The sequence below is a fragment of the Schistocerca americana genome, chromosome 4 (assembly GCF_021461395.2).
Source record: "Schistocerca americana isolate TAMUIC-IGC-003095 chromosome 4, iqSchAmer2.1, whole genome shotgun sequence".
NCBI classification, from domain to species: Eukaryota; Metazoa; Arthropoda; class Insecta; order Orthoptera; family Acrididae; genus Schistocerca; species Schistocerca americana.
Window position 1 is genome coordinate 527,012,159 of NC_060122.1, and position 12,379 is coordinate 527,024,537.

At 42.5% G+C, this 12,379-nt stretch overlaps 1 protein-coding gene across 1 annotated transcript in view; it reads right to left on the reverse strand.

The window, feature by feature from the left end:
- LOC124612968 (glutamate receptor 1-like) overlaps positions 1-12,379 on the reverse strand; it is a 1,095,838-nt gene that overhangs the window by 107,596 nt on the left and 975,863 nt on the right. The window contains exon 12 of the mRNA XM_047141496.1: positions 10,480-10,574. Coding sequence (XP_046997452.1) covers positions 10,480-10,574 — 95 coding nt within the window. The remainder of the gene's footprint in view (positions 1-10,479; positions 10,575-12,379) is intronic.

The following is a 12,379-nucleotide window of genomic DNA, read 5'->3' on the forward strand; positions in this document are numbered from 1 at the left end:
CACTGACAATGGTACACAAATTCCTCTGCTCTTGGTCGCTAAGTGAAGGCCGTCAGCCACCGCGTTTTATTTGGTGAGATGTAATGCCTGAAATGTGGTATTCTCGACACACTCGTGACACTGTCGATCTCGGAATATTGAATTCCTAACCGATTTCCGAAATAGAATGACACATGCGTCTAGCTGCAACTACCATTCAGCATTCAAAGTCTGTTTATTACCGTCACACAGCCATAAGCTTTTTGTTGTTGTTGTTGTTGTTGTCCTATCATTCTCCTGCCCCACATGGGCAGGGGAGGGCCGTCAGCGGCACAATCCGCCGCTCTTCAGCCGAGTGACATGACAACTAATACAAGACGAAAATTATATATATAAAGGCGATAAAAAGGGGGACATAAAAACAGAATAAGGGGAGATAATGGAGGTAAAAGTACACTGACATGAAGACGTCCATGGGGGGACAATTAAAAAAGTCAACATATAGTTAAAAAGATAAGGAAAACACAGTTGTCAATTCGTACAGCACAAAAAGGGGACTTAAGTCACAAACATTGGTTAAGAGTTGGCCAAAGTATTAAAAACACTCCAGAACAAGACACTTTAAACCCATCTGAAGAGATGAAGCACACACGACGAAGAATAAAACTGCCAGAAAGGACCTGCGGAGGGAGATGCCGGAGAGGATGGAAAAGGAGTTGAGAACAAGGTGCAGCAGGGGAGGGGGCGGGATGAAAAGAGTAGGGGCGTAAGGGGGTGCACCAATAGGCAGGAGCAGCCATGTGCACGTCACGTCCCCTTTCGCATGAATCACCTGAGTGCAACTGACAGTTCCGCCAATGCAATGCCGTTTTATTTCTCGTGTACGCGGTACTACCATCACCTTTATATGTGCAAATCGCTGTACTATGACTTTTCCTAATGTATACTCAAACAGGCATTCCGTGAAAGCTCTTTCTGCTCATTTAAAATCTTGTGGGGAACTTCTCTTTTAGCGCAATATATTTAAATTTCCTCCATTACCTCTAGATATCGCCCCTGGTTAGCTTTGTGGAAGTTGTCCAAGTTTGTTTCCACCTCCGATATTGTTTCGTTGTATGTTGGCGTATGTGTACTCAGTGTGTCTTTATTCTCTGCCTAATGAATGCGTTCTGTCTCACCAATAGATTGGCAGTCGCTACTTTTAATTTAGATTTACATAAAGTCCTTATAATTTAGTCTGATTTTAGGTTATGATGTCATACCGACGTATTTGCGTACGTTTGTCATTTAATTTAGATTTTTTTCCCCATGTTTTAATTTGATATATGTACTTGTGATTATGGAGCAGTTGTATCCATTTGCTCTGGCAATGTGTTTCAGAGTATCAGTTTCTTTTCTGATCTCGTCTTATAATGGCGGACGGAATATTCCGTTTCGCATTGCATCACATGAGGGCGTTGGAGTCTGTTGTCAGCCACTGGGCAATAAGTGCATAATTTTCTTTGCAGTCCAATTTCCATAACTGCAGTAGATTAAACTGAATATTTTTCAAGCTGCGACTGCGCTTCGCAGTAATTCGGCATCATTTGTGTCGTGTGTGCCATGAGGAAATATGTGCATAATTTTCATTGCAGTCGAATTTCCGTAACTTCAGTAGATTAAACTAAATATTTTTCAAGCTGCGACCTGCGCTTCGCAGTAATTCGGCATCATTTGTTTCGTGAGTCGTCTGTGGCAGAATGTGGATAGCAGGAGTATATCGAAAATCTGCTCCACAGAGCACAGCTCCGACGATGCATGGCAGCTTTTTAAGTTGGTAGAAATAAACGATCAGAATGTAGGGAAGCACTGAACGCCTGGAACTTACGCTAGGCATCAAATGTCGGTAAAAGATTTTTGCAGCTGCTGAAAAATATAAAAGGCTTCGGAAATTAAAGGTCACGTAAATCGTGTACATGATTGATGATAAAGGCGACTTGCCATCCAGTTACCACAAAACTGTTCTTACATTACCCAAAGAAACACAAGTAGATACATACGAGAGATCTCCATGACATATGACTCCTGCAAATTGCTGACGTGGAAAACAGAAAAAAAGGAGCTGCGAATTTGACGAAACTGATCCGTTTTTATTCAGAGAAATGAACAAGTCACAGGATCCAGACAAATGGCTCTGAGCACTATGCGACTTAACTTCTGAGGTCATCAGTCGCCTAGAACTTAGAACTAATTAAACCGAACTAACCTAAGGACATCACACACATCCACGCCCGAGGCAGGATTCGAACCTGCGACCGTAGCGGGATCCAGACAGACTATATACATTAAGAATGAAACACACAGAACACTGGTGTAATACTCTACAGTATTTGTTATCTGTCACAGTAACCGGTTTTCGTCTGTTACGTCATCATCAGGTACAATGATAAGCATGCGCGGCAATGAAATATTGTTGGATCAAAGATTTTAAAGTAGTGCACGTACAGAGTCTCTTAATTTCCAGAGATGAATGGAGATACTCTGTACATGCACTACTTTAAAATCTTTGCTATAACAAAATTTCAGTGGACCACGTACTTATTTTTGTTCCTGATGATGACGCAACAGCCGAGAACCAGTTAGTGTCACAAATAATAAATACTGCGTTTGATTGATAATGTATAAAATTTGTACTAAGAACCGATGGAACCGTCAATCAACGCACTGACATCATGCATAGTAGTGGAAGGAAGAGTGAGGAAAAACATGATATCTTAATTTAATTTCTCACTAGCGAAGGTGTACTTACTGTGTAGGATAGGCAAGCCATGGGACACAGCGCTATCAAAGGTTCTCTTCCCAGGGCAGAACCATATTGTTGAACAAATAAGAAAACTCTTCTAAGTATACGACAAGTTTTCACCGTATGGATGCAAGTTGCCGCAATGCTGGGGCATTGCCAGAATCAGTTGGAAGTTGGCAGACGTACCGCTGTTTGCAGTTCTGAGGTTTACATATTGTGGATACGGTTCCAGGATTCTTATGTCGTAAGGCGGAAGCAGGCTGAAAGGTTTATTGTCAAGGGTGGTATTTCAGCTGAGCAGGATCCCTTGCCGTGCTGAGACTCAATTTTACAGTACTTCCCTGATACAAAAGCACTTTATTGGCTGAACTGCCACCGCTTTTGATAACTAATTTGATGGTTCCACCATCCCCAAGATTAAAATTTCACTAAAGAGTATGAGCATACAGTGCAGAAGGATAATCCCCTCATTCGGCCAATGATGTACTGAAAGTTGTTAAATAGTTTGTCATCCGGAGCTTGTGGCTATCTACTAGTTTCAGCGACAACCTCAAACATCTACAAATATACAGACAAACCTCTATGACTGCTCTCAAGTTGCTGTGTGATCTTCGGTCCTCTGTTCATCATATATAGTTAAGATACATCGAAATGCTTTCAGTAATTTTGTAGACGGAATCATCACCCAAAACAAGAGTAAAAGAAACTTCTTCGCCTTTGAACAATGAATGAAAGTTTATGTTCAGTTCTTTTCTAGGTAATTTTTTCATGAATAGCACGACGCGCGTCAGGAATTAATTCCCATTTTGATGTGCCACTATTTAAATTACTATTGTATGTGACATCTATGTGTGTGTGTGTGTGTGTGTGTGTGTGTGTGTGTGTGTGTGTTTGTATGTATGTGCGTGTGGGTGTGGGTGTGGGTGTAATTTTGTTTTCTACATCTCTTCCTGCAGTCGTCGATTTATAATTTGAAGGCATTATGTCTGATTCACTGCACAGATATTCACGCATAAGTAAACCACCATTCACACCGTTTCCTTTCGTAAAATAATAACATGGTACAAATGTCTTTACTAAGTTATTTTTTTACGCATGGAAACAGGGCGAGTAACGGTTTACACGAGGTGAATTTTTGCTCAGCGAATGAGGCGTAATCCCTGAAAACAGTAGAAAGACCGCAGGATAATAAAAGCAGAACAACACACACATGGAGACACCACATACGATACTAATGTAAATAGTAGCAATTGGAAATGGGAATAAATTTCTGAAATATGTCGTGGTACACACGAAATAATGCTGTATTTTATTATTTAAATCATTAATGACACAGCTGCAGACTTTCGAATTAAATACATTGTGATAAAAGGAACTAAACTAAAATACAACATCTAAGGTTTGTAACTATTACTCAAAACTGAATTTGTTAAGTAGTCGAAAGTGATGTTAGCGTTACAAGTCGTTAAACAGAATCTCTCATTGTATTATGGATGGCGGTTCGATACTATAAATATACGAAATCAGTTCTATAGGTGATATGCGCAAGGTCATTGCACAGAACACCGTTCTAGACTTGCGAAGGCGTGTTTTCCTGCCAGTAAGATGATTTTCACCGCGTAATAGAGCTCATCGCAAACCTTAAACAAGGTTATTGTTAATAACAAATTTCACGACCTTACTTTTTTTGAATATGAACTCTTACATTTTTATAATTCGACATTAGACTTAATATCGAGTCGTTTAACTCAGTATGAGGTAGAAGTACGATTTTAAAAGCTAGGGGACAATGCTGAAATATTACAAAACAATAACGATACAAGATATGTAGGCTGCTGAATCACAGATTTTTGTACTGATACGGAAAATTGTTTTATTTTTATTTATTAGAAGTGAAACGAGGGGAGGCGAAATTCGTACCGAAGAGACAGCCATTGACACAGATCTCCTAAAATCTTGAAATATCGCTAGAAGGGCATAGGCCAACCTCATTTAGAACAACTGCGTGATGCAGATCACTCAAAATGAGTATAAAATGTCGCATAACAGGGAGGTCAAACACCGCTGCCACTGTAATATACTTTGGCTAAGCCTGAAGAGGTGGACCAACTAAATATGGTATAAGACTCTGTGGAGAAACTGAATACGGTCCAAAACGCCGAATGACGTTGCGTTAAAGGCTTGCCGTGTTGGAAGAATCATCATCATAACAGGCTTAGAAGCTAAACAGCAGTGGTATGATCAGCTTTGTCAAACTACAAATGACGAAGTCTTTTGACCGCTAAAGAGCGACAGTCAGTCCGGCTATTATTTGAGGGAAAAAAATCATCGAAATAGATCGTACTTGTCGAAGTTGTTTGCGATTGTTACTGAAAATAAAATGGTCTTGAAACGAAAGCTGACGTTTTGCCATCAAGAGTCTAATTTTAAAAAATTGTCACCATATTCTCTTTTCAATACGTACAACTCATCGTCCTGATATCTCTGAGTAAAGTTGATAGTGGTAAGCAATGTTCTTCCTCTTGTCATTTTCAAACTGTGCAGTGGTCGACAAACGCGAGAAACGTCCCTACTTTGTCTTTGTGCAGGTGAGCCACTACCAAGAATTAAGTGACACTCTATTTGACTTGTGAGGATGTACCTGAAGAAACGCTTCTGCTGTAAAATAAGACACTTCTCGCCATACAGGTTCTTCCACATTATAGAGACACGTTTGCACAGTGTATCAGTCTACTAAATGCATGTGTGTGGACGAAGTTAAATTTAGGTATAACACCAAGTATTGACTAAATCTCAAACTTTACAAGTTACTGTAAGGCACTGACTAATGAAAACGTTTTTCTCATCAGTAGTAAACATATAGCTGTCTACCTTTCATCACCGCAAAAATCGACAATGACCGATTCCACAATCCATATCCTGATGTAAACTACATTTCCACCATATTTGAGTAATATTGTGAGTGTTTATGTACAGCTTACAAACAGAGTCATGCAATGAATATCAGAAAGTAATGCAGCAACCCAATTACTGCCCAATGTTCAGTGCTTATAATGTTACGATACAATTCTGTAATGCAGTGCAGTGGAAACAAACTAAACATACACGACAAATTAAATCTGAATGCGGAAATGTTACGCAGAGTAAACGCTAAATAATCAGTGCATCCTACCAACTGAGTTCAAAAGTCGTCATTTGTTCACAACAGGCAGTTCCACAAACAACAAAACAAATGATTGTACGTTATCGCCTTCCTGTCCTATCACAATCGCTGGTCTCAACGCTCGATTCCCCCCCCCTCCCCCCCCCCCTTCCCACCACCACAATCCTTACATTGGTTACAGTTTGTAAGTTATGAAGTACTTAATCTTAGATTATGTTAATAATTTTGTTGTTGTATGGATGGTATGTATCAATAAATAAACCTAATGATGAGACAAACGTGCTCTAATATCATAACAATGTATTAAATAAATAAATAAGTGATATGACTGGTAACAATACAAAATAAATAATTTAGTGAAAACTAGATGCCGATAATTCTAGTTGTGATTTCTTTCTGCCGACCGATGCCAAACAACATTTTATTCCACGTTTAGTCACTCGACGATGGCTATCCGGTCTCCCAAATGTTCAAAATAAAGGCACAGTGTTAGCACTAGTAGTTGTAAATATCGGCACAATTATGTACAAACTCTAAAAATATAAGTTACTGAACATGTATTGGAAAAAAACTTTGACAACAGAAGCATAACCGTTGCCGTTACGAACTGTACCTCAGTGAACTCGGGCGGACATGAAGAATGGACGTACGGTGCTGGCGAGCTTTAGCTTTTCATAGTAGTTCCTGTTAAGGAGTAACTATCTCTTTTGATCAAGTACAAAAATTTTCAGCCCTGTATCAATCTCTTCATCTCAGAATAGATCTTCCATGCTACGTCATAAGTGATTAGTTGGATGTATTAAAATCTCTGTCTTCCAATTCAGTTTTTGCCCTCCGTAGTTTGGAAGTTATTCTCTGACTTGCTAACACATGTCCTATCTTCCCGTCCCTTCCTCTTGTAGGGGTTTTCCACACGTTCCTTTCTTCGCCGATTCCTTGGAGAACCTCCTCATTCTTTCTTAATCCATCCACTTAATTTTCAACATCCTTCCACAGTACCACAACTCGAATACCTCAGTTCTCTTGCATTTCCGTTTTCCCACAGTCCACATTCAGTACCGTAGAATTCTGTGGTACAAACGTACATTCTCAAGAATATTTTCCGCAAGTGCCGATGTTTGATACTAGAGGTCTTCTTTTCCGAGATATGTCCCCTTTGCTCGTGCTGCTTTACTTCTCGTATACTTTTCGCTTCGTCCCTTGTCAGTTACTTTGGTTCCAAGGCAGTAGAATTCCATACCTTCGTCTACTTTGTGGTCCTCAACTTTCATGTTAATTTTATTGCTAATCTCATCTCTGCTAATCTCATCACTTTCGTCTTTCTCCAGTTTACTCTCAGTCCACATTCTATACACATTAGATGGTTCATTTCCTTCAGCAGATCTGGTAATTGTTCTTCACCTTACTTATGATAGCAATGATGTTAGCGAATATTATCACTGATATCCTTTCACTCTGAGTTTTTATTCCGCTCTTGAATCTTCCATTTATTTCTGTGTTTGCTTCATAAATATATACAAGGTTCAGTCACATTAAGTGACCAACGCTTCGACGTCAACGTGCAACCAACACCCGCACGCTGCCGGTGGTAGTACTACCAGCGGACGTACAATAACCGTGTCGGAGGGACGAGAAAAGCAGTGCAGTCGATACGGAAACGGAACGATTTACCAGACTACCGAGAGGACGTGCTCATTAGCACTCAGGCTAAGGATGGAAGCATTTCCGAAACGGCTTAGTTTATAAACTGTTCGACTGCTTTCGTGGTTAAACTATACCGTGCATGGCAAAATGGCACCAGCCAAACCCGGCGCCAAGGCAATCATCGTGCACCACGGGCCCCAGAAGACAGAAGTGAACGACTGCTGCGGAGATGTGTGCGGGCGAATGGACGCGCAATTTTTGAGGTACTGACCGCCCACATTAACCAAGGGGCTACGACCAGTGTCTCTTCAGCGACCGTTGCCTCCGAAGCAGACGCCCGCGTCGTGGCCATGGTGACTTCTGTTCATCAGCAACGAAGGTAGGAATTTGCACGCCAATACTGCAGCTGTACGTCCAGTGAGTGGTGACAGGTGACCTTTTCAGATGATTCACGTTTTATGCTCCATCGGACAAATGGCCGTTGACGTGTACGCCTTGAGACGTCTGAAAACCAGGGTCCGTGCTGGAGGACGAAGCGTTATGGTCCGGGGAAGGGTTCCGTGGCTTTCCCTGGATTATCTCGTCATTCTGGTAAGCGCAATGGATCAACACAAGTATGCATCTATCCTTGGGGATCACGTCCGTTCCTACATGCAGCTGGTTTTTTCTTGGCCCGATGGCAACTACTAGGAGGACAATGCAACGTGTTATACAGGGTGAAAAGTATTTAAACTGACAAACTCTGGGAGGTTGTAGAGGATATCAAAACAAATATTTTTCCCTAATGTCATTTTTTCCTGTGAGGAGTATTTAAACCGGTAGAGGAAAATTTTTCTGGCGGCAAATTAATTAAACCAAACACTTTTGCATTTTTTATGACGGAGAGACAACACATTAACACAGCTCAATTTCAATTACAGTAGATTTTCAAAAATTCCTCCATTGACACATAAACAAAGGTTACACCGTCGGATCATGTTCTGTCTGACACGGGCAAAAACCCCAGGAGTATTCTGAATTGTTCCTACTGCTGCTACTATCCGGGCAACCAGATCCTCTTCTGATGTAACAGGAGTTGTGTAAACAAGGTTGCGCATCTCTACCCACACAAAAAAGTCCAGGGGGGACATATTTGGGGATCGAGCAGGCAATGGCACAGGACCACCTCTGCCAGTACACGTCTCTGTGAACCGTCGGTCCAGGAATCGACGCACGCGACGACTGAAATGTGCCGGCACCCCGTCATGTTGGAACCAAATGCTTTGTCTTGTAGGGAGCGGGACGTCTTCCAGCAATTCTGGCAATACCCTGGCGAGAAAATTGTAATAGTGCTCACCATTTAATTGCCTAGGTATCAGACACGGCCCAATTAAACAGTCCCCAACAACACCGAGCCGGCCGCGGTGGTCTAGCGGTTCTAGGCGCGCAGTCCGGAACCGCGCGACTGCTACGGTCGCAGGTTCGAATCCTGCCTCGGGCATGGATGTGTGTGATGTCCTTAGGTTAGTTAGGTTTAAGTAGTTCTACGTTCTAGGGGACTGATGACCACAGATGTTAAGTCCCATAGTGCTGACAGCCATTTGAACCATTTTGAACAACACCGACGCACACATTAACGAAGAACCGCACTTGATGAGCGCTAGTAACTGTGGCACGTGGGTTATCCTCACTCCAAACATGTGAATTGTGCATGTTGAAGACTTCATCGGTAAAAACACAGAGGATGGAAATGTAGGATGCATTTCACACTGTTCCAGGTACCACTGCCAAAACTGTGCTCTGTGTGGATAATCAACTGGTTCCAGGTTGTGGACATGCTGTAAGTGAAATGGACGCAACAAGTGCTCTCGAAGGACTGTTCTTACATTCGTCTGATTCGTCCCTATATTACTTGCAATTGCACGAGTGCTGATTGAAGGATCCCGCTCCACATGCTGCAAGACAGCTTCCTCAAATCGCAGCGTTCTTACCGTGCGACGGCGTCTCTGTCCAGGTAATCTGCTAAATGACCCGTTCTCATCCAGACGTTGGTACACAGCAGCAAAGGTGCGGGATACGGCGATTAGGATTTTGTTGTTGATAAACCTGCTGTGCAGCTCGTCCGTTGTGGTGCGCTACGCAGTACGCACCAACCGTGTACTCACTCCAGCTGCATCGCTGCATTAGTAAACAGAGACAATGCACTACCACACTGGTGGACAGCAGTTGCCTACAACTGAAGAGCGTAATACGCCCTCTAACAACTAAGACCGTAACACGACCTCTAACAGCTGAAGAGCGTAATACAGCCTCCAGCAGTTTAAATAATCCTCATAGGAAAAAATGACATTAGGGGAAAATATTTGTTTCGATGTCCCCTACTACCTCCCAGAATTTTGCTTTATCTTTGCTTTTCATATCTTTTATGTAAAAATTAATGAACATAATATTTTGAAGCAGTGTTTCGATTTGTTTGCACTGTAAGTAACGTCAAAATTAAAATCGTTTCGCAGAAGGTGGCGATCCAGGGACTCGACGACTACTGTTCTGTCCTCTTTCCGCTGCGCCAATCGCTGCCTGCCATCTTCGCTAACTTAAACTGTCCGTGGCTCCCCCACATGCATCATACATGCTAATTTTTTCCTAAACGTTTGGCGCTACCACTTCTGTCACTTTTATTTCTGGCCAAACCCTCAATATACCATAAATATCGACGAAATCGGGGATGACGAGTTTTCATATCCATTCTTGTAGCAACACTTCATGAAAATTCAGTGTTTGTTATGCGTCGCCTTCATGTTACAGCAACTTTAATGTCCAGCTCTGTATAAGCTTGAACAGAAGACGGTAGTGCAGACAAGAATAGTAAGAAGTGCACGGAACACAATCTACGTCGGAGCGAACAGTGTCGGTGGTTGGGCGACTGCCTTACCTTCCGGACGAGCTCTCCCACCATGCCGTCCCATCCGCCCTCCACTTCAGGGTTCTCGGCGCCGTACTGGCCGTCCTTCACGATGCGCAGCTCGTCTGAAACAGGCGACACAAGGTTTATTTCTGGCTAACGAGAACGTCTACAAAGCCGAGACCCAAGTGCCTTCATAATCGCCGTGGAGAAGTCATTACTACCCAACAACACGGGACATGGAGCGCACGCTCAAAGCTTTCAAACTCCGGAACTGCACCGATAAGATCGTCATCAGCGACTCGTTAATTCTAGGCAAGACACTCGGGACTCTGTGATTTTAATAGTCTCATGACAACGCTGATTTTTGTAATACCAGAAAGGTTCAGTCTAAATGTCTTACAATCTGGCTCTTTATTTTATTCCACACCCTCCGTACTCTCCATTGTCACTATTATGTACATCATAATCCCTTATCCCGTCTTATTCTTCATCTACAATTCAACTTTTGGATCCGTGTAACATAAAAAAAAATGGTTCAAATGGCTCTGACCACTATGGGACTTAACTTCTGAGGTCATCAGTCCCTTAGAACTTAGAACTACTTAAACCTAAGTAACTTAAGGACATCACGCACATCCATGCCCGAGGCACGATTCGAACCTGCGACCGTAGCGGTCGCGCGGTTTCAGACTGCAGCGCCTAGAACCGCTCGGCCACTCCGGCCGGCTGTGTAACGTAGGTGAATGTGTAGTACTCCTTTTGGTGTTGATGTCATAGGAAGTAAAATGATTTTAAATATAATATTTCTGCTGAAATTCAGTGAGAAAAAAGGTACAATGTTTTCTACATAGAAGACAGCAGAAAGCACGAACGTCAAGTACTCAAAGAAACTTTAGCACCGCCTGCATATCTGTGAAGATACATGGACCTAGATTCAAGGGGAGGTGGGAATGAAATAATAGCACTCCATCTTCAGGCCACAAATGGCCCATCTGGACCATCCGACCGCCGTATCATCCTCAGCTGAGGATGCGGATAGGAGGGGCGTGTGGTCAGCACACCGCCCTCCGAGTCGTTATGATGGTTTTCTTTGAGCGGAGCCGCTACTATTCGATCGAGTAGCTCCTCAATTGGCACCACGCGGCTGAGTGGACCCCGAAAAATGGCAACAGCGCATGGCGGCCCGGATGGTCACCCATCCAAACGCCGGCCACGCCCGACAGCGCTTAACTTCGGTGACCTTACGGGAACCGGTCTATCGACTGCGGCAAGGCCGTTACCCGGAATGAAATAATAAGCCTTCTGAAATTAGACAAATAATTTTACTGTAAAATTAAAATAAAGAAATACTCGACATAAAAGTCTATAGTAAAGTACACATCTTTGCATGTCTGTAGAATCAAACTCTGCTACTCGTTAAGCGGCGTGGGGTAAATTTCCTACTTGTTAACATTCTGTACCATCCTTCCCATGCATTGTAATATACCTCGATTTTCATTGGCATGCTGTTCTTGAGTTGGTGGAAACTTTTCTGCAAAATACTGTCCCATTCTTGGACAGCACTCCTGCTCTAATCAAGCTGTGGATGTAGAGGATTGTTGTGACAACGAAGAACAAAAATCTTTCGGATATCGCCTGACACAGATGTTTATGAGCAAGGTAAGTAAAGTCAGGTGGGACGAGTTGGGGCTCCATCATGATGTAATCACATACGTCCAATAAGATCAAGTGTGATATCTTCCAACGAAGTGGGATTTCACAATATTGCTACTTTTGAGGACACCGTCTCTTCCAAAATACTTCATCCAGAAAATGTACAGCTACGTAAGCAGGAAAGCAAGGACAGACAAAACAACGCTTCAGAACTCATTCGGTCAACAAAACCGAGATACAAAATAGGAAGAGCAAAACATTGCTGTTCCTTTGA